The following is a 27,005-nucleotide window of genomic DNA, read 5'->3' on the forward strand; positions in this document are numbered from 1 at the left end:
TACTGGGCATCTCAGTCCACATCCAATGTGGATTTTACCTCTATGTTTTGTTTTGTTTTGAAACCTGGTCTCATGTAGCCAGGCTGTGTAGCCAAGTATAACCTTGTATTTCTGATGCTCTTGCCTCTGCCTCCTAAATTCTGGGATTGCAAGCTTGCCACCCCCACCGCGCTACCGCACTGCAGCAGTAAAGTTCATCCAGTGTTTATGAAACGCCATTTTTGGGTGGTAGAATTTGAATGCCACCATCCATTTATATTTTTCTTACATATTTTACCCATTACTTGAATTTTTATAGTGGATATAGGTGAGATCTTTATAAAATGTAATATTTCATCTCCTTCCTTGCACATTGTTCCGAAAACATTAGAGAAAGCCAGGTGTGCAAAAACAAACTAGGAGGCTTGGTCTCTAGCCCAGTTCTAGCCAGACCAGCCCCTAATTGCTTTGCTGCTGCTGCTGCTGCTGGTGATGTGTGTGTGTTCCTGAAATTTTGACTAACAGTGTCTCTACCTATTCACTCAGATCACAAGCTGATTTCTATCAGGTTTGGAATCCAGCCTACGCATCCAACCCCATGAAAGATAAGGACATTTCAGTTCTGTGTATTATATGATGTGAAAAACAAAATGTCTGAGCGATGCCCACAGGAGTCAAGATTGTTGAACAAGTGCCAAGGATTTCTTCTGTTAAAATATGAAAACTTTCAGTGAGCTTGTTTCTTTACAGAATAATAAAAAGAGCTACTCTGTTTTCTTAAAATATCAAAGGCATATATTACTAACTACAGTGTCAGTTCTTTTGTGGTCAATTTGACTGTTCATAAATGGGCTGTGTGATTGTATTGTCTAGCAACCATATTGACACAGCTTTAAACACTCGCAATTAGAGGTTGAATAGTATTGTAGACAGGTCCTTGAAAAGACAGTATACATTACTGAGAGGCAATATTCCCTTTTAGAAAGAAGAATAATCTTTTATGTAACCATCAAAGCCAGGTGCTGCAGTTTGTGTCTCTGATGCTGCTCAACACCTTAACCCAAAGCAACTCGGAGAGGAAGGGCTTTGTTGTAGCTTGCAGATCAGTCTCTCCTGGGGGAAGCCATGGCAGGAACTTGAGGCGTGAACTAGAAGCAGGCACGGGTGGAGGGACACTTCTTCCTAGCTTGTTCCTCATGGTCATGCTCAGAAAACTTTCTTGTATAACCCGGGGACCACCTGACTGGCGGTAACACTGCCTACGGTGGACTGGACTCTTCTACATCCCTTAACAATCAAGAAAATGTCCCCTCAACAGACATGCAGTCCAAACTGATGGAGGCGATTCCTCAAGTGAAGAATCGCCCTAGATGTGTCAAGTGGACAACCAAGATTAGCCATCACGCCAGGTTAGACTGCAAAATAGGTAACATAAAAAGCAGAGATAGAAAAGTGTACCTCTATTATAAACTGTCAAAACGCAAAAGAAAAAAAAAAACATGTAAGCTACCAGGCGCCTTCTCAGTTACATGGTGGGGTGCTTGGCTGAGGGTCTTTAGATGTATTTGCCTTAGGAAACACAGTGTGAGCTGGGTCGTGGTAGCGCGTGCCTTTAGTCCTAGCACTCAGAAGGCAGAGGGCAGACGTGTCTGACTTTGAGGCCAGTCTGGTTTACAGAGCAAGTTCCAAGACAGCCAGGGGTACACAGAGAAATCCTGTCTACAAAACAAAACAACCTACACTAATTCTTTAGGGGCTGGAGAGATGTCAAAACACCAATGCATATAAAAATAATAAAATCATTTAAAACGTTAGTAACAGAAGAAGCACAGTGTGGCTGATGGATTGTAACTGACCGTGACTCACTGCAGCGCGAAGAGGGGTTCGTAGAAAACACTTTCTCAGGAGTTCTGCCCCACAAAGCTCCTAACAAGCTAGGTGCCATACCTGAGACTTCCCTTCTAGACTCAAAAAGGATCAGCGACCGGAATACAGTTTGTCCCTCCCCGTGCTCACACTGACATTTGATTCTCAGGGTTAGCAGTGTTTGGAGGAGACTCAGGACCTTTAAGAGGTGATTGTTTCATTAGGAAGAATTGATGTCTTTCTTGCAGGCCTCGGTTTGTTGTCACAAGAGCATGAGGCTATTAGGAAGGAGATGGATCCTTGTGCTTTGTCTGTCCTGTGTGTGTCCACCTGACCTTCCCTCGTGAGGTCCTTAGCAGACGCCAAGGAGCCGTGGTTGCCTAATCTTTGAAGTTTCCAGACTTCAGGACCATGAGCCAAAATAAACTTCTGTTCCATATAAGTCGCCCACACTCTGATACTTTGTTATAGAAACAGAAAATAGACCAAGATATAAGATTTGTGTGTCACATCAGCATTGGGGCTTAAAAACTATCACAGCAGGTCTAGGGTGGGCACGGAATTGGTACTGCATTGTTAATTGTTATTGTCTGTCATTTTCTTCTTTTTCCTACTTTTATGCCCAATCATTTTGCCTTACAAAATGTCTCCACTTGGCTTTCATGGCTTTTCAGCACTTAAAAGATCTTATTACAGAAACTAAGAAACAAAGTCAGCTCTCCAGAGGTCGTATTTTTCCTAACGAACATAAAATTCTAAGCAAGTTCTCTGTGTGAAACATGATTTCCTTCATTCTAAAAACAGGTTCTTTGAGTTGTTCTTGGTTTGGAACTGTCTTAATAAAGTATATTTCAGTCATATCCACAACTTTTTTCCATATGCCCATAAACCCTTTAAATAAAGTTAATAAAGGGAAGCAGCGTGGCCTCTCTGCATGGAAAGTTAGCGCTATACAGTGTGTGCCAATCCTAATGGGTTCAAGGGGCTGGAAGCTACTTCCTGTCTAAGCCATTCATGGCCCCTCCCACTTTCCCCCTACAAATGGAGCTTGGTAGAGGGCTTCTCTTGTGGAAGCAGTTTGCTTTCATCTTATATTTTGATCTGAGCCTTTTTCTACTACCAAAACTTGACTTCCTCCAATGTCCACACCACACTCTGCAGGATGTGCCCCGTGAGTGACTAAGAAAAATAGTGGCTGCATAGCTGTTATCCCCCTTTATATTTATAAATAGATGCTCCAAGATGCACAGAGCCCTTTCTCGTTCTTTACTTATGGGCACAGAGATTCTGTGACTTTCTGTGCCTCTTTCCTTCTTTTTCTACTTAGTTTGGCATTTCAAAACCCAATGCAGAATAGTGACTTCCTTCGGTGGGCCAAGATGGAGATATGGAAACTAGTCTTGTATAAGGGTACACATTGTCAGTGTCATAACGGAACAGCACTCCCCAAGCATTTGAGGTAGTCTCAGCTCCAGAACCTATACGCTTCCTCAGAGAGAAACTCTCATACCTCATCCTGCAATAGAGTCTTGCTATATTCCAGATGATGTCGCTCTAAAATGGAAGTCCCATGAAGCTTTGCAAGTGGAGATGTGGACCTAGGAAGGAAAGAATAGGGCATAGCTTCATTAGCTTAGAGATTACACAAAAACACATACAGTACAGCATCTTTACTCTTCTAGAATTCTTATTCATGTCTTGTCTCCTTCCCTACTCAATGTCTTTGAAGTGGCCAAATACAAAATATTGGAATAGGTTATTTTTAACTGAGAAGGTAAGAATGTGTTGTGTGGATTAAAGCACACCTTTAATCCTAGCACTTGGAAAACACACAGATGGATCTCTGTGAGTTTAAGACCAGCTTGGTCTACGTAATGAGTTTCAGGATAGCTAGCTCTACATAGCGAGGCTCTGTCTCCAAAAAATAAAAAATAATAAGGTGCAGTCACTCAATGTGTAAGTGATTGAATTATTTGAATTGTTTAAACTTTTAAGTTTGTTCTATCCCATGTGTATAAAATCTTTAGGTTCTCTGGGCTTGTGGTGCTGTCCTATGACTTATGTAATATCCAGCAACTGTGGAAGTCCATGAACTGTGTACATAGAAAGTTTCTAAGCTGAACCTGAGGGTCACAAACCTGTAACCAAAGGATGAGGCAAGAAGATTATGAGATTGAAGTCATCCTGGGCTACATAGCAAGACCCTGTCTCAAAAACCATAATTAAGGATAGCTAGAGAGATGGATAGATAGATAGATAGATAGATAGATAGATAGATAGATAGATAGATGGATGGATAGACAGATGGATGGATAGACAGATGGATGGACAGATAATTAGATAGATAGAATCCAGGAAACAAGTGCAAATCAGTATAAATTGCCATTTCTTTTCTCCTCAACGCAGTAGCATACGTTTAAAGGTAAGATCCATTTGTTAAGAACTAAGGGTAGCCCTATGGGAGTGAGGATCCCACTCCTTGTTAACATCTTTCTTCAGTGCCTCCTGTGCCAGGAGAACCAGATACAGTGGATGCAAAAAAGTAAAAGGAAGAAATAGCGACAAGAGGTTGAGACCAAAATTCTGCAGGTTACGGGGAGATTTTCCATGGAAATACAAACAAATATTTCAAGGGAAGATATCAGAAACACGAGTGGCAGCCTTACAAAGGTTTTGTTTTGCTTCACGGAGAACAGCACTTTGTGGGGGAGGCGGCAGCGCCGCATCACCAACAGGTGCAGTAAACCAGTATTATAACTGACCATTTAAAACAAATACTACAGTGTACACTGTCTCAGCACCAGACTTTCAGTTAGAAACTGAATTAAGAGATGGCAGCTTTCTAACCTCAAAATAGGATAATGTATCCCCCCCCCCCCCCCCCGGGCCTCAGGGATCATTGTGTAAGAGGAAGCAGGTATCTAAAAGCAGACGTCAGGAAGAGTCTAAGAACCAGATGACTACAAGGAAATAGTGTCTTCGAGACACAGCAGGGCAGCTGCACATGTGAACTCACACGGTGGCTGTGACCCCAAGAACAAGACCTGGGCAAGCCCAAGCAGACTGAGTCCCAGCATAGACTGGGAGTTGAGCACAAAGTCCCACCCCTAGACGTGGTGTTCCTGCAGTTGTTAGCTGCTGGGAAAAAGGAAGGGCCGTTTTCTCCATGTGTGTAGCCCGTGATAAACTGATCACGCTCCAACGGAAGGCCACACATTGAAGAATATTTGGGCAGCACAAATTGGTTTGGATGGGGAAAAAAAAAGGCCTAAATTTGGGTGGACATGTAGGAAAAATGGAAGAGGAGTAGATATGATTAAAACATATACAAAACTCTTGGGGAACTAATAATTTTTTTTAAAATTAAATTGATCATATTTGTTATTGGGAAGCTAAATACTCATTCTCAAAATAACCCTTGACACAATACCTCTTTGGAGTTGGGGGACATTCCACTACACACAAAGTTTACTGGACAACAGAGAGCAGCTCACCCATCTAAACCACAAGCAGTTTAAAAGCTCAGAAAATGGGGCACAGTGATACCTGGGCTCTTACCTCAGGGGGGTACAGCAGTGTATACAAAGAACTGCCAAAATATCTATAACGTGGCAAAGGAATCAGTGATTAGGAAGCAACTGCATACCTCCAGATGGGAAGGGATGCTGGGGAATAAGTGAGCTTAGAGTCGTCAAAAACAGCATCCTGAGAGACACAGAGAGGGGAAGCAGCTGCCCCAGCTTAAAGGAGAGTAAAGACAGTCAACAATGACATGCAACAAACGATCCTTGATTATATCTCAAATCAGTTAGGGATGCAATGAAGGACAGTATTGAGATAACCGGAAGAATCCAAATAATTGGTTTTTATCGAATTATTATCACAGAACAACTGTAAAATTCCCTTGGGGTGAATATGGGGCTGCTGTGTCTCTGTGTGCTTTCCTCTTACTCTTGGGAAGCACATCCTGAAATTAAAAAAAAAAAAACAAAAAAAAAAAACGAAACTCCTGGCTGTCTGCAGATGACTCACAAATGCTTCAGTAACAAAAAAAGGATCGATATATATGTATACATATATGTATTCACAAAAGAAAACTAATTTGGCATTGTAATTTTCTATAATGGGTATTTTCAGAGAAGTTACTGAAGATTTTGAAGATATCCTAAGGATAAAGAAAAAGTATCAAATTCAATAATAATTTTGTATTTTTAGAATGTCTGGCCCCAGTGAGCTTGTGGTGTTAAAACTACACAGTTTGGACTGATGTTGTTTGACTCTTCAGGCAAAAATAGCCAGAGAGCAGCCTGGACCACTGAGGTGATGCGTGCAGCTTGATTATTTAACACACTGGGTTTCCTTATCTTCCAGAGACTAGTCTTTGAAAGTTAAATTCCAACAGGGGTGACTGTAGCATGGACTCGGGGAGTGATGTTTCAGCCCAATTGGCTGACGTCAGTTGTTCTACAGATATTTGAGCATATGTGTGCCATTAGGAGACCTTCTATAATCTTCCCTGGAAAATTCTAAAATGATGGCTTTGGTGGACACAACATTTTTCTTAAAATTCAAGAAATTGAAAAATGGTGTGATTTGTGCCTGAAAGGAGCTGGGAGATTGGTTCCATGACTGCTTAAGCAGATGATCTATAAATATAAACAACCACTGAGAACTTTAGAGAAGACTCAGGAGGAGAAAACAATGCCAAGACAGTGTGAGACACCCTTCTGTTTCCACAGCGACGGCTACGAGGAGAGCTCAGCCAGTCCATTGGAAAGGCACCACATGGAACCTTCCCTGAGTGTTGGTATATGAATTGTGTTCACTCAGCTTACACTCAGCTAGCTGGAATGAAGTGCCCAAGAGTATGGCTTCATTGACAGTCTCACAACTGAGTTCCTGAAGCATCTTTCTAGTCATGCGCCAGGAGCCCTGCCCTTGCTCTGCTCTGAAGCACAATGTTACCCACACTTGACCGAGCATCAGTGGAAACGTGAATACCTGATTCCCACATGACAAAAAAACTGGGGGGAAATACCTTAAATGGGAGTCTGACGAAATGTGACTTAAATGGACACTTCAATTCAGAGTAAGTTAAAGAATTAAGGGCTAGGAAGATGGTTCTGTGGGTAAAGGTGCATGCCATGAAGGCTAAGTTGATGCTTATGGGGCCCACAAAAAGAGAGAACTGACTCCCAGAAACTGTCCTCTGACCCCCACACATGTACTGTGGAGCTTATGCACACACACACACACACACACACACACACACCAATGAATGTAATTTTAACATTTTTGAAGAATCCTTAAGTTTTAAGGAGATGAAATTTCAGTGGAAGCAAATACAAAGCACTTCAAAGCATGTCCGATAAACAAAACTTCCACTGTGGGAACTGTTGTTTAAAGAGTAGTTCAAGCTGGGTGGTGTGGTACACGCCTATAATCCCAGCATGCAGGAAGCTGAGGCAGGAAGATCATGAGTTTGAGTCAGCTTGCAAGACCCTGTTCCTCCTGGGAACACCCCTCAAAGTTTTCCAAACCTCAGTGTGCTCAGCCTGGAAAGAAAATACTTTGGGAAGAAAGAACAAAGATGTTCTAATTCTCTTTAATATCCAAGGTGGGGGTGGGGAATGGGAGAGAAGCCATATCTATTCCTGCAGATCCAGAGACCCTAAGCAGAAGTAGAAACTACATATAGACAGACCAATTTCAGTTCAGGGTCATGGAGAAAATGTTATCATTAGAGTCACCCCAGACTAGAGGGAGGGCTCTTCCGTGTAAGCAGACAGGTTGTCCATTATGGGGAAAAAAAAAATAACTGCAGAGCACAAATTATGGGAAGATAGACAGGGGAAAATGAGGGGAAAACTATAATTCTCTTTAAAAAATTTTTTTGAAAACTGTAATTCTTAATATTTCTCTGATAGTTGCATCTGTCCAAGGAGATGGAAATATCAGAGAACTGAAATAAAATAAAATAAAATAAAATAGAGCAAAGGGGATGAAAGGAAAAAGAAATCTTCAGACATATAAAGGATGAAACAAAACCATCTGGCCTGGGAAAGGAACTGCTCAGAGTACACAGGAACTCGGAGGAGTAATAAAACTGAAACTGGGAGATTTCGGGTGTTGTCAGAGGCCATAGGCTGAGCCTGAGAGATAAGGGGTCAGACATCCTGGAGGCAAGGATCAGACCAAAGGCGCAGGGTCAAGCCGGGAGGTGTCCCCTGTGTCCCAGCAGCTCCTGGTCACTCTGCAGGTGGTCTTCCTGCCACCACTGGAGTGAGAAGAACAATTCAGGCTTAGTCATCCTTTGCAGGGACTGCGTTTGCTGAGGACTCCCGAGCATTTCTTCCATGGCAACAGGAGTGCATTTTTAAGAGCAGTTTGAGACTGCCTTTAATCCAGGATCTTAATGAATCTACCAGAGGCTGCCACCTGTGCCGAGGCTGAAGAAGAAAATGGGCTTGTGCCCCGTCTGATGTCAAACAACTCTGCCGTCGCCACACATTCCTTCTGTCCAATTTGCAGGAAAGAAATGGCCAGTGTGAAGCCTGGGGCGTGGCCCCATCCGTCCTGAAAACTCTCAGGCAGGAAGGGGGCTCACCTACCTCTGCTGTTCACTGTAACCTAAGATGAATCTGACTCCACCTTTCTGGGGCCGTGTACTCATCCGTGAAAGGGGGGGCTGATAGGAGGTAGCGGGATGCGAAACCAGACAAGGCCTACCAAGTGCTTAGACCGGCTCCAGCACACAGGAGTGTTCAACACAGCAGGCACGCTGGCACTCATGCTCCCACCGGAGGTGGGAAGGTTACAAGGTTAGGGCCAGCCTACTGTACATAGCAACTCTACCTTAGAAAAAGGAAAGAGAATTAAATGAAACAGAGATGCCCAATAAGCCTTAATTTGTTTTTTTGTTTTTTTGTTTTTTTTTTTTTTGTTGTTGTTGTTGTTTGTTTTGGCACAGAATGAGAGAGGACTCCACTGACCCCCAGGACCCTTGCCTTAGTGAGGACAAAGTGGCCAGGACAGGAGAGCCTGGACTCTTGGACAAGTGAATGTTCTGGGACCAAGCTTCAGTGGAGATGTTCCTTTCAAGATGAAGGTTGACAGCACAGTTGTTCAAAGTGTGAACAGACTGTTCAGAATGTGCTTCTCGTTCACCAAGTGCCTTTTTGGAAGGTTTCATGGAAGTAATCTCACTTGACTCCCACAACAGCCTCTGACAGGCCCATGCTATACCCATCTCCTAGTTAAGAAACCGAGCCTCAGGGAGAATACGTGAGTTGCCTAAGTTTTTCAGCCGGGAAGTAGTCACAGCCCACAACCCCGCACACCAAATCCTACGGTCTCTGGAAGGCTTCTCTACCTCTGGAGGTCAGCGTTAGACGTAGGGTGTGTGGCTGAGGATTTCATATGCATGATCCCATCTAATCGCTGCAGCTGCACATCATTATTACAGCTCCTGTTGCCTAGATGAGGAAATCAAGGCCTGGAAAGTAAATGATTTGTGAATCCAAACCTCCCCGACTTTAGTCTGCACCTGTATTGTTGCTAAACTTCCTCCCCTGGGACAAGAGAAGGAACGGCCTGATGGTAAGCTAGAAGACCAGCTGAGAGAGGGCATGGCGTCAGGACCAAAGGACCAGGAAGTGAAGGATTACAGGCCCTGGAAGCTGTGTTTTCCAGCCCGAGCAGGGGCGCTCTCCTTAAGCATACACTAGTGTAAGTCTACGATTAATAACACTCTGATATTTGAATTCAATAGTCTGACTAAAATTACCTGAATAAAGCTGGGGAGCCTCAGAAGTGGAAGCAGGAAGGAATGAAGCATGCAAGCATCTAGAAATGGCACATGTCACGAGGCCGTAGCTCGGGAGGGATACAACACTCCTGAGACTACAAATTCGATAGAGGAAGTGACGGGGCTGCTGATGATGGAGGACGGAAGATCTTCCTCCCCACCCCAGCACCTCCCAGCATGCATCAGCACAGGTGAACACAGCGCCCGCCTTCACTTACTTCATTTGGTACAAATTATTGGTGCCTCTGTGGTCAATGTCGTGGCAGAAAGCCGCAGCGAGCATGGCAAAAGCTTCGAGGTCTGTATAGTATTTCTTTAGTCTCCCCGTCTAGAAAGATGAATGAGCACAGATAGAGGTCAACATAGCTTACACTAGGCATAGCCAGGTCTGACTGCCACTGAGGTAGGGCCAGGGATTACCATGTTTCCACCAAACATTAGTTTTGTCCTCAGTGGGTTTTCTAGCATCCTGGGCAGTTTCAAAATCTTGTGGACATCTGGATTTTCCTTTTAAAATGGTAAGCACATGGATTTCTGGTTGACTTATTTTTATTTTTTTTTTATTTTTTAACATTATTTACAGTTTATTCACTTTGTATCCCAGCTGTAGCCCACTCCTTCATTCCCTCCCAATCCTATCCTCCCCCCCTCATCTCCTCCTGTGCCCCTTTCCAAGTCCACTGACAGGGGAGGTCCTCCTCCCCTTCCATCTGACCCTAGCTTATCAGGGTTCTTCAGGACTGGCTGCAATGTCCTCCTCTGTGGCCTAGCAAGGCTGCTCCTCCCTTGGGTGTGTGTGGGGGAGGTCAAAGAGCCAGCCATTGAGTTCATGTCAGAAATAGTCCCTGTTCCCCTAACTAGGATACCCACTTGGATACTGAGCTACCATGGGCTACATCTGAGCAGGGGTTCTAGGTTATATCCATACATGGTCCTTGGTTGGAGATACAGTCTCACAAAAGATCCCTGTGCCCAGATATATTTGGTCCTTGTGGAGCTCCTATCCTTTCCAGGTCATACTAACTCCCCTTCTTTCATATGATTCCCTGCACTCTGCCTAGCAGTGTATCAAAGCAGATGCTGAGACTCATAACCAAACCTTCGGCAGAATTTCTAGTTGATAATCTAGCCAAGCTCCCAGGAAGAGCCACTTTCTGGCCTAATAGCAGACAGGCTGGTGTCTATGGGATCATGTCCATGAATGCCAAATGACAGATCTGACAAAACAGGACATATATTCCTTGTCACTCCTCGAGTAGGGAACATTCAGAGCTGCAAAGACTTCCAGCCTCAGTACCTACCATCAGCAGTGTGAACATGGTCTGGCCCACATTGAATCCATGCCGCCAGTTGTGGTAGGTGACAGGGCGGTACCCTTTCCTCACCGTGTACATCCACCTCGTGAGAACCTGTTACCCAAAGGCAACAACTTCAGAACAGAATTCTAAAGGGTGGGAGGCCTGGGACACGCTTATCTAAAAGGCGTGCTGGGGCTGTTGACAGAGTTTAAGGCGCAGTTTTCACAAAGTTAATGATAATTTGAAATCCTAACTTGAGCTAATCTTTGGGACTGCAGAAAGCATCCGTGAAGCAACAGAATCAAACAGCCTTTCGAGTGAAACGGCACCTGACCTCTACGGGTACTTTGAATTTCTCCACCACGTTTATCTCCAGAAACAGCCGCAGTCCGCATTTAACCAGCTCGTGCTCTGTAGCGGGCAGGTCGCTGAAACAGAACTCGTACAGGTCTGCCGTTCTTGGGTCCGGCAAGTCCTCCTTCTGTTGGAAGGACAGACTGTTTCAGAATACGTTCAGCCTGGGGCCCTTTATTCCACACGCCCAATATCAATGGTCAAGGGTGTATAGGAGGGGCTGAGGGGATGGCTCCGCAGCTCCAGGTGTTTGTCCCCAGGCCTGATGACTGGAGTTCAGTGCTTGGAACCCACATGGTAAGGAGAGGACTGACTCTGTGAGTTATTCTCTGACCTCTGCATGAGCACCATACACCACACACACACAAATTAGTTACTTAATTAGAGATTGAATGATAAGAGAAACCACAAACAAGTCCCTGAACCTCGCAGCCAAGTCATGCCTCAAGGTCCTTTCTCTCCCACAATGCCATGGGCTCCTCTTTGTGGCGCCCCATCTTCTGTCTCTCCTTTCCTTCTTCCCCAAACCATTTTAGTGTACATAATGACTAGTACCAGATAGCCAGTCGAATTTCAACTTAGAGCCATATTTAACTTTTTCTAAGTCATTTTGACTGTAATCCAATCTCAGGGGTTCTTGTCTTTCTATAGTGGAAAATTTTTAGTTTTAAAGCCACTTTAAGGGCTTAGGAATATGTGGGAGAGGGGAAGGGAAATGAGGCACACGGTCATGACTGTCACTTGGAAGACAAAAAAAAAAGAAAGAAAGAATCTTTTCAATAAGGGATTTAGTTTAGTGAAATACCTATAAAGTACAGATCAGCCATGTGGGGGTGACACACGCTTTTAATCCCAGCACTCAGGGAGGCAGAGGCAAGTGGATCTCTGTGAGTTCAAAGCCAGCCTGGTCTACAGACAGAGTTCCAGGACAGCTAGAGCTACATAGAGAAACCCTGTTTAAAAAAAAACATAAATAAATAAAGTACAGATCGATGAAGGACAGGAGCTCAGGATGATTAGAGAACAAGGCACCATATGCTCAGTGCTCAGGGAGAAACAGAATGCATGGAAAAGGGTTCCCATCAGTTAAATGACCAGAGATGCTGAAGGGGCCTCTCCAAGGCTGAGCTGCTAAAAGATGGAAGGGAAGGAACAGAGGAGAGGATGGAGAGAGAAAGGACTTGCCATCATGGGAGATAAGCCAGAGCAGCAATAGTGGTGAGGAGAGCACACGGGAGGTCACTGGAAATTTTCATGAGGGTACAGAGCATGAGGAACCATCCCAGGCACTGGAAAGCAGTTTTGCTTAAAGCAGGCATATGCCATTTGGTGTTCAAATGTGTATGAACTGATTTCTGGAAACCTTCATGGAAGGAAGTGACCTGCTTCTCTTTCTGTGTCTCCTCAGCACAGTACGAGGGCACAGTGTGCACTCAGCCACCAGTCACTGAACTGAGCTCCTCTGTATATCTGGGGCAGGTCCACAGCTGCAGCCACCTCTTCCCCCTTGGTGCTTTCTCTCCCACGATGGTCATTGTCCTAAGAAGGGCTGAGCTCTGTCACCCCTGCATGCCCTCTGGGATGGCCATGCTGCAACCTGAAGCTACCGAGATAAACCTAGCCACAGTCTTCCTACATCCTGAGGTACCTCTTGTAGTCATATGTTTTATCTACAGTCATAAAAGATCTTTGTGAACCGAACTATATTGAAAATGATGGTAGAAAGCAGGAAACCAAAAAATCAGTCTTTGGAGGAACTCTCCTTTCTTTTCAGCCTTGTAAAATATCCACAATGGAAAAAACATTTACTTGAAAAATGAGAGTGTATGTCCAAATAGATTCTATTAAAAGGACATGGGGATCAGAAGGAAACACTTACCAATAAGGCCAGCAGCTGTCTCTCCTCACATTCTTCAATTACATCTACATTTAACTTCTCTTTAAATTTCTAAAATGGAAAAGCAATAGAGGAGTGGAATTTCTACAAAGATTCCATCTGAACGTTCTACTACTGAAACCAGTTAAGGAATTTTAAAAATAGGCTTCACATCTGTTACCTATAAAGACATTCTGCATGAAACAAGGATCATAGCAAATGATTAGGAAGAATTGTTTCAAAGAAATAATGTAATACGATTGAGTTTTCTCCCTCTCCAAAATGTTAAAACCAAGCTATCTGAAAGCCAAGCTAAGGGCTACATGTAGGCAAGAAAAGAAATAGGTGGCTCACATCTCTTTTCCTGCCTGCTATGGCAGTTTCCTGTGATTCCTGCACCTGTTCTCATCTTTACCTTCTCAAATCTTTCGGTCAAATAATCTTTTAACTCTTAATGGCCCCAGCAAATTTGAACCAAACACCCCACACCAAACTTCACCCATATACGTACTCTTAAAAACTTGAAAAAGGCAAGAAATAAAAGTGGTTATACAATGTGGTTTCCCTTACTTTTGTGACAATTAGGACATTTTCAGCAAAAATCCACTGGCTCCCTCATCAGGAAATGATACTGGGCTCAGCTACATGACTTGGTTTAGGCAGTGAGAATTTTAGGGACTGTCATGTGAGCAAAGTCACCAGGTTGCTGGGGGTCTACAAAAGGTGAGAGGTCACAGAGCAAACCAGGTTCACAGCTCGGTCTTCAAGGTCAGTGTGAGCTGGCTCAACCCACAGTGTGCAAAGGATAGATGCTTATTAATGTAGGTCAGTGAGATGACGCCATTAGAGGAGAATGGCTGATACATTGCTCTTCTTCAAAATATTGTTTTCCTCACTAATATACTTGAATCTAGATGTCACTGCTTGTGCTCCTACACATTCAGGAGCTGGATTTCACTCAGTACTAACGTAACACTGTGGTCTGGAATTCCAGAAAGGATAGCTCACTGGCCGACAGGGCTCCTCCCCCACCTCCCCTCTGTCTTCCTCTCCTTTTCCCAGATATAAGCCTCCTCCTAGTAGTCTGACTTCCCAATCATTAGGTGACTCCCAGAAGCTGGTTAAATGCCATTACTGTCCACGGGGCTGGATTCCCAACTTACCAAGATAGACCCGATTTCATCGGGGGTGGCCTTTGTGTGGCTCATGACCATTTCCTGAGCAATGTCCTTTCTGCTTTCCAGCTTATTCACTCTCTCATAGGTATCAGTATTTAAAAGAGACCATCCAAGAAACTGGGTCAGAGTCTGAAGTGTAAGAACAGCAACTCAGATCCTCTAAACTCAAACGAAATTGCTTTGTGGACCACAGTCTACACACTTTCCTGGGGCCATCTCCCTTCCACCGCCACCAACGCACATCTTTCCTTTAGAAAAATGTTTTTATTATGGTTTGAGAAATTCTTGTGTGCCTGTAATCTTTTCATCAAGTTCGCCTCTGTTCTGTTCTTCCCAGTTCTTCCCTATTGCTTCCACCTCCCAACTTCACGTGCTCCACATTTAAACTGACTGGATTTGCTCAGTGCTGCCTGTGTGGTGGGTGTGGGGCCATGTACTGGAGTGTGAGTAGCTTCTCAGGGGCTGTTTCAGGAAGAAAACTGACCCTAATCCAGCAGCCACCAATTAACAATTGCTCCTCAGCAGAGGGGTGGGGATTCAGGAGCCCCTCCTTCAGCCATGCTACCAACCCAGTTCTCTGCACCAACATAAGAGAAGAAAAAAAAAAATCTGAACTTATTGTCCAGACAGTAAAATTGACTAAGCTTTGCTCTTCAAAGCGCCATGCTTCAAGAACCTTCTAGTGCAGAGAAGGAATTATACACAGAATGAAATAAAGTAGGGCCTAAAAACCGGACAGAAGTTTGAGGCTGAGAATGGGAGAGATTATAAAAAAAGGAAGGAGGGAATAAAAAAAAAAAAAAAACTCTTTGATGTATTTATAGGACTGGAAAAAAATTGGGTGAAACCAAAACTCTATACTTGAACAGAAAACGTTGCAATTCATAGAAATCCAGAAACAGAAATGACATACTAACAGCATCTTGATTACAACTATGAGACTCATGTCCTGAACGCTCTTCAGCATATCATTCGGGACTAAGGAGGAGCTGTGCAGCCGCCATGGTTTCAGGACATGCTCAGAGACATCTGTTACTATTCTTTCCCTTCCACCCTCTCCCATCCCCACCGACCTCAGTGATGTGCTCATCATGCTCATCAAAGGGCTTCCCGTCCTTCCTGTTGTAAAACGTAGCCACGCCCACAATGTCCTCTTTCTTGTTGACGATAGGCAGGGACAAGACATTTTTAATGACCCAGCCAGTTTCATCGACTGGTCCTTTCTAGAAACAGTAAGGAAACTTGTTACTTTAATATTGTTGCTTTTTATTCTTGAAACAACTGTAGATTTCCAAGACGTTTCAAAAGAAATGTACAGAGACGTCCCTGAACTCTCCATGCAGCTCCCACCAATGGAAACATTTCACAGAACTGCAATGCGGTACCAAAACCAGGAAACAGACGATATTCAACCCATATTCAGCCTTATTTGGGCCTCAGTAGATTTACATGAGTTTGGGCTCATGTGTATGTTTTATCGCTTACAGAAAATCTCAACTACTATTAGAATCAACCGAACCATTCCATCACCATGAGGCACCCTTATACTACACCTACAACCCCCCCTTCCCCCACTCACCCACCACTTAGCTTATTTTAAAGTAAATCTTAGGCTCAGAACATGGTTAAGGCAAGTACTCTAGGCCATCCATTCAGATGTACCAGAACCAGGGCAACTGTGTTCTGACATTCTAACTTTCCCCTTTGACCCCCAGGCCTGGGGATGGAAAGACTGTCTCAGCCTCCCATTACCTCTCTGTTTCCTTTGCACTGCTCCCCTCTTGCAATGTCTATGTAGTTAATTTCCTATGTTAGGGTCTCTCTGGTAAGGTACTCAGTATAATTTCTGTCTAACCCATCAAGACAGTCTTCCGGCTGATGGCATGTCGTTATCAGTAAAACTTGCTGAGACTGGATGGCAAGCCAAGAACCGGGCCAGTTGCTAGAGCTGGAAGCGAGAGTCAACTGTAGGGCCTGTGTCAAGGTGCTTCCACGCTGGCGGAAGAGGCAGACAAATTCCTTCAGAAGTGTGGAAATTCATTCTCAAAGTGTGGCTAAAGGACCACAGGTAGCATGTTCTTTTTTTAAAATATTTTATTTTTATATATACTTAAAATTTTTAATTACATTTATATATGCGGGGTGGTGAGTGGGTGGGTGTACCTATGTGTAAGTGTCTCTGTGTGTGGGTTTGTGCATGCAAGTGCAGTGCCCACAGGTGCCAGAAGAGGGCACCAGATTCACTGAAGTCACGGGCAGTTGCAAGCTGCCCAACATGGGTTCTGGGAATCCAATCCCAGCCCTCTGGAAGAGAAGAACAAACTCAACCACTAAGCTATCTCTCCCGCCCCCAAAACAAACTCTTTTTTTTAGGGATGCATAGTCTCTGGGAATGAATCTGAAACAAGCTCCCTTGGCACATCTGATGCTCTTTCAAGTAAGAGAACCACGAATGTGGCTAAGGCGAAGGGATCCAAAGACTCAACACACCGCAATGATGGTTTTTCAGATGTCTAGTGGCTTACTTATGCCTCCTCAGAGGTTTCAGTTCAGTCTTGGCTCACCCATGAAGCCTTTTCTAACTTTCCAACCCCACACTAGGCTTGTATTTTTCAGAATTCAAACAGGACTCATCGCCTGGATCACACATTTGACACTTAAGTGTTTTCCAAAAGCTTCAGAGTTTTTGGTTTCGGTCTCTGAGGCCATGTTCTGATCAAAGGGCAGAGACTATTACATAAACTCTCAGCTTCACGTAAGTAGCGGAAGAGCGCAGATCGTGTAATTGTCAACACGTAATTGATTATTATACCGCAAGCAGTACAGATAACGTGTTGATTACCTATCATGCTCTTGTCCTTGGAGTGAAAAGCAGAGAAACTTAACCTCAGTGTATGGCTGCAATAGTCAAAGCTTTAGAAAAATGATCTGGTATGCAATGCTCTCAAGGTCCACCCTTGGAAACTATCATGGAACCAAATCCCCAGCCTTCATGCATAATCTTAAACCTCCCAACATAAGCCTTGCTGACTGTTTCTGGAGGTTTCGGTAAATTTCCATTGGCTACTTGTTCCTCTTTACTCACTTTGCTGTTAATTAGGGCTTTTGACAACAAACTGATAAAATAAAATTTAAGACAAAACCTTTTAAGCAAGGCAGTTCTATTTACTTTTCTCCTACACACAAACACGCACATACACACACGCATGAACACACGTGCACATACACACACTCTCACACACGCACACACATACAGACATACACGTGTGGGCACACACGCACACACACAGGAGTTAAGGGTCTCTTTAAAGGAAAGATCCCTAAGTCTAATTTAAGGAACACTGACTAGTGAGTAGAACAAAGACTCCCTGGCCGAAGATGCCTACACTTAATGGCCAGCACCTGTGTGGTCTGCTAGTGTGCTCTTACAGATAAAATTAAAGTTACTCATCAGTTAACTGAGAAGTAGAAATTATCTTGGATCTTACATCGGGACCCAATATACTAACAAAGAACCTTAAAAGTAGTGATGTCAGAATCAGGGAAGGAACACCTGGCAGAGCAGGATCTGTTAGTCGAACTGATGATGAGGAAGATGGATGAGGGCATCCCTTAGGAGCCAAGGGTGTGGAAAGATGAGGAGACAGCATCTTCCCTAGAGCCTTCCCAGAGGAACACGGTCCTCTGACATCTTGAGTTTAGTGCAGTATAAACCATGTTTCACTTCTGTCCTTCAGAACCAGAGACTGATGTTTATCCCATTGTTTCCAAGAGTAAGTGGTGATTTGTTTTGTTCTTACAGCACTATAAGAAACATATACATTGATCTCCAGGGAACGCAGTTTGAGAACTATTGCCTCTTTTGGTTTGCTCCCAAAACAGCTTATTTTTTATCTTTGGTTTTTCTATCTAATTAGATAGAGAATGGGGACTAAGGGCACGAGAAGGTAGAGTGAGAATGGGGAAGCAAGTATAGAAGGAGGCTGGTGCTTTGGGGATGACCGATGCCCCACCCCATATCTGCTATGGGGACTAATACACAGGGTATGCTCTGTGGGGAGGGAGGATGCAAGGAGAGAGCTGGAGATATCCGTGAGAAAGACTGGGTCCTCCCCAGGCTATGGAGAAAAGGATGGACACAGCATGAGTGAAAGCACCCCCTCAAAGCTTTGAAACAATCTGCATAGCTGCTGGGTCTTCCTAGGCCAATGTTGCCCATCAGAGGACTCTGGTCGTGCATTAGAAGGTCTATTGCCTCCTGAGATGGGCCTGCAATACTCAGTCACTTTCTGGGAGGCAGGGCCTTGGAACAAACATGACAGCAGAGCACAGCAGCCCTGAATCACTGGGGTTCTGACAATGTTTCCATACTTCCATACACTGAAGTATGCTGGGATTCTGGGAGATCACTGTAGACTGGAGATTTGTCCCATTTCAGGGACTCCTGGGGCCACAACGAGGCTCCACCATCCTCTTCACAGTGTGGCTCCAGGGTCCCCCAAACCTCAGTGAGCACCTGCTTATGATGGATGAACTCCGTTCTCACTCTCTGCTTCCACAGCAGATGCTCCAGGCTCAGATACTTAAAAATTCACTGTTCACCTCTCTTACCAGTCCAGTCTACTCTGGCACATGATTACTATAGATTCAGGGGCCAGGGCTGAGCACAACAGAATCACAAGCAAGCTCTGCTTGCAGGAAAGGAGGGAACAAGAAGCAATAGGACCACATGGTGTTTGTGTGTTTCTGTATCAGAAAGCAAAGGGAAGGGCAGGTGGAGCCAGCGGGAGCCTCCATTTAACCAAGCAGCTGTGTCTGGGTTCCCCTAAGCCAGGGTTTGTTTGTGTCTGGGGCGGGAGCACCCATGCCCTAAGGATGCTAGCTCTTCTTTTTGGGCATTGATGGGTCTCTGTGTGTCAAAACAACACAGAGAAGGACAAACATTAGCGGTGCTCCTTGGGGAGGGCAGGCTCTACTCCTGACCCAGATCAGGGCTTTCACGTTTATGAAATGCAGGACATGAAGTGCCAGCATGCAGAGAGGAGAGGCTGAAGCATGCTGCTACAGCAACTCCGTCTAGTTCTCCAGAGTGACCGGGAAGCAGAGATGATGAGCAGCTCCTTGTGGGAAGTTAGATGAAGCTATAAAGAAAAAGATGATCTCCAAAGTCCTATCATTGTTCTACTCTTTTTTTTTTTTCTGTTGCTGTAACAGAACACCATGGGTTGGGTGATTTATTAAGAAAAAAATATGAATTTATATTTTTTACATTTTGAGAGACCAAGAGATCTAAGGGCATAATCCATACTTACAGACACACAGACACACACACACACACAGACACACACGTTCTTTGAACCTGTTTCTTGATGGCCCTTGGCCCAGCTAGAGTTTTGGATCCTGGGTTCCATGTGGGCCTGCTGACTACACGTAAGGTAGACCCTATGGATAAGGAGAAAGAGAGAGCAGCCACCCAGCCCCCAGCCCCAAGGGACGAGGCAGTGCCATGGCTGCCCTTACCTGAAATGTGAAGTACTCATCTGCAGGGGCGTTCAGCATGTTACAGATCTGTGACGCAAGAGACAGAGCCATTCAGAAACACTTGGAGGTTGAGGCCATATAAGCCCATGAGGGAGGGTAAGAGAGGGCATGTTGGAAGTGAGGGTTTCCCACATGGCTCTTGGCTGCTTCGTGGACACACTCATACACACCCCCTAGGTTAGGCGGTATTTGCTGACTGCTCACTGGAGTTACCTTCTCTTCTGCTATGCCATTGACTGACATTTAGGGGGCATCTTTGCTCCTCCCCAGTCTCCCACCTCCAAGTGATATCCTTCAACTTCCAGACAACCCCTTAGCCCAAAACAAAAGAGAAAGGTGAACAGAAAGACCACTGAGGCAAGGTGTGAGCGTGCTACTGGGCTTGTTTTCTATTCTTTCATAATGTAAGGTACCTGAGGGGTAACACGGAAAGGCCGGGCAGTGTGTCAGTTGCTCCACAGTAAGAATTCCCTATGAAATACTGCTCCTACTGCCCAACTTCAGAAACCGTTTCCAATATCCACTTTGAGTTACTCTGAATTATCTGTACCTGGGTCATATGCACAAATGGGTCTTAACACAAGACTCTATTTTCACTACAACCAAAGCTCAACTTAAAATGATAGCATCTCGAGCCTGGATGGTAATGGTTGAATAATCCTCTCCTTTTAAAGATGAGGCCATTGAAATCCAAAAAGGTTTAATGCTCTGCTCAGTTTCACTGGATGAAGCTCGAACTGTGATCTCCAAAGAGCTCCAGAGTGGTAGGATGGGCTCCTGGCTAGGGGTTAGGGAAAAGCCTGGGTTTTATAAGTTGCCCATTCACGTGGTGTAAATACTTCTACCATGGAGGGTACAGGCTGCCAACATTTACCTGCTCACAAAATTCCTGAAAAAAAAAAAACAAAAAACAAAAACACTCTGACAGTTTTGTGTTGAGGTCCAAAGGGTATCTCACCCAGCACCCCAAGTTGTGTGAGCCACGGGGCCTGCTGGCGTCAAGTGATTCTAAGAGTGGATGAAACCTAGCTACTCTTTTGCACTAGCCTTACAAAGAAAATGTGGTGACTTCCAACGTTTTTGTTTAATCTATTTGTGCATATTTACTTTTTGAGGTTTTTTGTTTGTTTGCTTCTTTGTTTAAATCTAGATTTCCCTACACAGCTTTGCTTGACGTGGAATTAGCCATCCTCTCCCTGCAGCCTCCTCACTGTTGGGATTATAGGCACGCACCCCTCACACAGCATCTTGTTACTGCTATGATTATTTATAATTTAAGAACTTGAGGACCCTTTGGTGCCATCATTGAGTTCATCATCTAGTTTGAATGTTTGCATTATTTCATGGACGGTTGATCTCCTAAATATGGTTTAAAGATGCAAACCAATCAATTCTTTTTTTTTTTTTTTCCTAGTCTTTCTGTCATGGACATGTTTTTCAGCCTTTACTTTGAGGTCTCACAGAAAACATTCATGATCCTGTTAAGACCACTGAGCTCTTGAGATGGAATGGAAGCTAGCATGAGTCACAGCCACTGATTTTGAATACCCCTGGCTTTAAACAAATCCCTGAAAAGTGTGTGGCTTCAGAGTAAGAAGATGAGAAATGGGTGAATCTTTCTCAAGTTAACAAAGTATTCTCATATAACTTCAACATCCTGATTCACCTACATTTTCTTTCCCAGATTCCTCTTTCCTAAGCCAAGAAAGTGCTGGCCTCACCCTTATCTCATGCGTTCCTGGTCCAACGATTGTGTTTATCTTGTAACTACTAAGAGTTTCACACACTGTTATTTAGCATTTTATGTTTGTCTAATGACTTACAAATCCATTTTCAGCAACGTATGTTGGCAGTCCACTAACTAGAGTCCAGTGGTCTGCAGGAGGTGACCTTGGAGAAGATTAGAAAAGTCATTGGCATATACAGAAATGATCGGGAACAAAACCCCAGTGGCAACTCCCATGGCTACTTCAGGGAAACACGCACGGAATCACGTTGATCTCTTCTTTCCCATGTAAAATGTAGTCGATGACTTTATAAAAGATGATTTCCTGCAAAGGAAGGAGATTGTGGGCCCAGTGTTATTTCCCAAAGAAAATAATCTTCACTGGAGAGCTGTGCTTTAAAATTCTTATAAATAGTATCCAATTTCCTAGCCAAAGCTTTCTGTATAATGTAAATTACCGAACTACTCATATATTAGCTACAGGTTTGTAATCACACAAGAGACAGTATTGATGGCACACACAAGAAGAGTGAGTTCACTGCCATTTTAAAAAGCTGAATTTACTCAAATAGCTTTTGGGGGAATCTGACTACCAAACCAGCAGAAACTCTGTCTTTACTTTTAAATGACTGCTTCTTGTTGTCCAGATGTAGCTGACATTAATGACTTCATTTGGGGAAGAAAATCACATACTTTATCAACTGCAGACAGACATTTATCATCTGGTGAGCACAGAGCTCTTCTCTCACTGGCTAATCTCAGCAGGCACCTCCATAGATCAATGGATCCATTGTCAAACCAGAAGAGGCTGGGGCAGATGAAGAATCTGAGGCCCTGACAAACCTGTCAATTTCTGTTTTTCATGGGCTGAGAATATGGTGGTGGAGAAGCAAACACACTTCCTGCCTCCATAAAGCTTGCAGCTGAGCGTAGCAGTAAGCCCAACCCAGCCCCCAGGATGTCATTCTGCACAGCTGCAAAAGGGCCCAAGCACTTCTTAAAACACCTTCCCTCCATGCAGAGAACCACAGACCCACCCAGCAAGCTTAGGGGCTGTGGAAAAGGAAAGCAAGAGCTTTGAGAGAGGTTAAGGTTCACCCTGCTGTACAGGACAGAATGGGAAGGGTTTCCCTTGAAGTGTCGAGAGACACTTTGTGCATTTCAGTCTCCTGATGCCATACACAGACAGCACTGAAAAAAAAAGTTTGCATTTACCCTGCCATCTGGAGTCTTTGGTCCTTTATAAGGCTCAACTTCTCCAAGCTTGATTGGCCACTCATCGTAAAATTCCTGGAGGCAATTATATATAAACATTATTAAACATACTGTCCCACAATTCACCAAACCTTATCTGAAGTACTCATATACTTTATGCTAACCTACATAGTTCTGGAATTTTAGACATGAAAAAAAAAACCAACAACCCTGTAATTCTCAGCAATATCACGTATGAAGCTGTGACCATATACAAGTTGCTTCTCTTTTATTCATCTGTAAATGAATAGCGCAACTTCAGCTGACTGTGAAGACTAAATCGTCAGCATGCAGTGCAAAGCATTCCATGTATAGTGTCTGTCAGGCAGAGCGTCTGTTTTGTAGACAACTACACTAAAGCCAGGTCTGTTAGGAAGCTTAGTTAAGGTCGCTCACAGGAGCCAACAGTGTCAGCCACCTTAACTAACACCCTTTATCCCCCATCTAGCCAGTTGAACCTCCTATTCATTTGGCTATCAGGTAGTAATTTATTCAGGGAAGATGGGCCATGGCCAGCCCATAGGCGATCTACATGAAGCATGATTAATTCAAGATCAGGTATGGTGGTTCAGTTTAGACGAGTGAAAGAGGCTGTGTGAGCAGGCCAAGGGGCTGCTGGATAGACGTGCTCCTTGAGTGAAAAGTGATGTCTCCCTGGTGGCCGAGATCATCCTAAGTAACACATCAGTCCCACAGCAGATGTCAGAACCCTGCTCTACTGCTGTTTAGTCCTATGTTTCCCACTTGCAGCAGTGACTTTGAAAACTAACTTCCAATCACATGAATAGTTAGAAATATAAATGGTACTGTATCCGTAATAATGAAATCCCAGCATTCCAACAGAATTAAAGATGAGAGTGGACATCATACTGTGAATAATATTCTTTCTTTCTTTTTACTTTAAGATTTTTTTTTTCAGATACAAAATGTCAAATAGGTTGTAACATTGTTTATGCACCTACCATATACTCAATACCTTGTATAGCTCAGATTTTCAAAGCTGATAAAAGATATGTCCCCCTTTTGCTGATGAGAAAGCCAAGAACCAGGGTGGTTGAAACCTTGCTGAAATGAAGGACAGAGAACTGACAGTGCCTGACACATCCCTGCACCAGAGCTGTAGCAACCGAGGCAGTGTGGTGTTAGCAAAGGAGGGAGACTGTAAACAGTAATCTCTTCAGTAAGTGGAAGAGATTAGAGAGGAGCTACCCTGCATCTCTCCCCCCCGCCCCCCGCCAACACACACACAGAATCGACTGATCTTTGACAGGGGAGCAAAGGCCACAGAGACAAGCTAGTCTATTAAAAAAAAAAAATCGTGTTGGAGCAGTAAAATCTAGAAGGAAACACAATCTTATTTATTTAATAAAAAATAACTCAGAATGACTTAAAGGCCTAAATATAAAACACAAAACTATAAGAATTTTGGGCTGTGACACAGGAGAAAATCTAGATGAGTTTGAGTTTGGAGAGATTTTTTAGACACAGTATCAGGGCACAATGTAAAAAGAAACAAACTTACTGAACATTATTACAATTTAAAACATCTTCTATAGAAATATTTCTCAGAAAAGAATGAAAAGAGCAAGAAAAAAAAGTATTTACATTTCAGGACTGCTCTCCAGTATATTAAAAATCTCTAATTCATTCAAGCTGGTCTTAAGTGTGAGTTATTCTCCTGCCTCAGCCTCCGGGGTGCTGGGGCTGTAAATACATGCTATCATTCCTGGCTGCAAGGATCCCTTGAAACTTAACCATCAGGAAGCAGAAAGCTCAACTTTGAATCTGGCAACAAATCTGGAAAGACATTTCACTAGACAAAAAACACCATGGGAAGTAAGTGCATGAAACTGTTTAACATCGTATGTGGCTGGGGACTGCGAATTCAAAGAGTGATACACCACGGCATGCCTTGAAATGCTCCTGGTGAGAATGTAGATGGGCAAAAATCACTTAGGAAGGCAGAGTGACCAGGCTTTACCAAGATAAACAATCTCCCTGGATGATCCAACAGCTGGACTTTTTTACCTGGATGATCCAAAAGCCATTTATTCAAGTCAGTTGAAAGCAGATATACACAAAAACCCAAACCAAACAGCAGCCTTATTCGTTATTGCCCCAAATTAAAAGCAACCATGATAACCTTCATTATATCAGAAACAAACTGCCATAGGATGGACTATTATTTACCAATGAAAAAAATGAGCTTTTGCAAAGATAAAGATACGTGTCTATCAGCCAATGAATGCATAAAGAAAACGTAGAGTGTGTATACTCAATGAAATACTATCCAGCCTAAAGAGAAAAAGAAAATGTGCCATTGTGACAGCGTTAGTAAACATGGAGAGCTGTGGTACGAGAGATGGGCTAGGCACTCAAAGATAAAGGCACTCAAACACAAGACCGGAGGGCAGAATGTAGTTTCCAGAGGCTCTGGGTTGGGCTCTTGTTAGGACAGGGAGGAGCTGTCCAAATACCAAGTGTTCCAGCCAGGCAGTAAATTCACAAAATTTATTAAAAACACAACCAAAGTGAATACATATTATATATTTTAAAGCTGTTAAGAGACTAGATTTAGGCCAGGCAGTGGTAATACACACATTTAATTCCAGCACTCAGGAAGGCAGAGGCAAGCAGATCTCGGAGTCTGAGGCCAGCCTGGTCCACAGAACAAGTTCAAGAACAGTCAAGGCTACACAGAGAAACCCTGTCTTGAAAAAAAACAAGCAAACAACAACAACAACAAACAGAAAAAAGAGACTAGATTTAAATGGTATCACTATGTAAAATGAGATAAACATAGTGAGTGGTAGGCCAGTCAGGTCTACATACTGAGACACTGTCTCAAGATTTCAAAAGACACAGTAGGAAAGGAGTCTACGAGAGACCAATGAGAGCCAGCCTCAGACCATTAGTTTTTGTAACCTATGCCTTCACCCATCTTTCTCTTCCTCCTCATCTATCCCACCTGCATTAGTATCCAAGGTCATCTTAGCAGGCTATCTTGGCTCTGTCCTTGCCCTCTATTGCTTGCTTGCTGCTTGCTTGTTTTCCTTCTCTTTTTAGATCTGCCTCTTCTTATTCTTTTGCTTTTTTCTCTTCCCAAAGAACATTGTCTACCTAGCGTACAGAGTCCATGTGCCTTAGCCATCTGAGAGACAAAGCTATTCTGCATTGTCCTATAGCATTCTTTAGTCCACCTCTCGCATAAATCCCCTCATTGCCCTGACCTTTTTCTGCCCTAGTATTTCCCTCTTCCACTTTCTTCTATTACCCCCATACTACTGTCTTAGTGGGATTTCTCCTTATTCTCCCTGTCACCACTTACACCCACGATAACCAATCTGTTAGTGCACACAGTGTTATCAATACCTCTTTACTCCCTAAACTGATTAGTAGTTAAGGGGAGACTGTTACACAATCAACTATCACTCTATTTCTCTGATACACCTAACTCCAGATATTGATTGTTGTCACAGGGTAGGGCTGGAAAAGGGGTCTGGTGTCTTGCTGTTTTACAAAGGAAAACAATGCCTCAACCTACTGTTCCCAATTCTCTACTGAATACTGCACACACTTCCAACTGAAGAAAAAAGGTGACCTAAATTCAAAATAACTTTAAAAAAATGGAACCAACAACCAAATTCCTGATACACAAATATTAATACAAAACACAACATGAAAACCCAAGACCACTTGTCCCTTCCAAAATCTAACAAATCCCACATTAAACACCCCCAATGACAGTGACTTCGATGTAATTTCATGGAAGGAATTTCCAAAGGAGTAAGGGTAAATATGTTCAAAAGAATGAAATAAGACAAAAGTACATCCCCTGAATGAATTCCATGAGAACACATAAACAGCTGAATAAAACAATGAAGCCAATATAAGATATAAAAACAAGTTTGATAAAGAGACAAATGGACTAAAGGAAAACCAAGCTGAAATAATGCTGGAAATGAACTTTCACCAAGTCAAATAAGAAGCTCAATGGACAGCCTCACTAATAGAATGAATGGACAGAATCACTGATAGAATGAATGGACAGTCTCACTAATAGAATGGCTCACAGGAAAGGCAGAACATCAGAACTTGAAGACAAGATATAGGAATTGGTACATTC

At 43.5% G+C, this 27,005-nt stretch overlaps 1 protein-coding gene across 1 annotated transcript in view; it reads right to left on the reverse strand.

Moving 5' to 3' along the window:
- The window catches only part of Pde6c (phosphodiesterase 6C), a 52,744-nt gene that overhangs the window by 11,512 nt on the left and 14,227 nt on the right, over positions 1-27,005 (reverse strand). Inside the window, exons 5-15 of the mRNA XM_055613984.1 lie at positions 22,841-22,915; positions 21,886-21,950; positions 21,723-21,789; positions 19,879-19,926; positions 15,432-15,581; positions 14,344-14,487; positions 13,184-13,252; positions 11,285-11,431; positions 10,954-11,061; positions 9,871-9,980; positions 3,356-3,443 (exon numbers count right to left, since the gene is read on the reverse strand). Of these exons, the coding sequence (XP_055469959.1) occupies positions 3,356-3,443; positions 9,871-9,980; positions 10,954-11,061; positions 11,285-11,431; positions 13,184-13,252; positions 14,344-14,487; positions 15,432-15,581; positions 19,879-19,926; positions 21,723-21,789; positions 21,886-21,950; positions 22,841-22,915 (1,071 nt within the window). The remainder of the gene's footprint in view (positions 1-3,355; positions 3,444-9,870; positions 9,981-10,953; positions 11,062-11,284; positions 11,432-13,183; positions 13,253-14,343; positions 14,488-15,431; positions 15,582-19,878; positions 19,927-21,722; positions 21,790-21,885; positions 21,951-22,840; positions 22,916-27,005) is intronic.

The sequence above is a fragment of the Psammomys obesus genome, unplaced genomic scaffold, assembly GCF_907164565.1.
Source record: "Psammomys obesus unplaced genomic scaffold, mPsaObe1.curated_primary_1811, whole genome shotgun sequence".
NCBI lineage: Eukaryota > Metazoa > Chordata > Mammalia > Rodentia > Muridae > Psammomys > Psammomys obesus.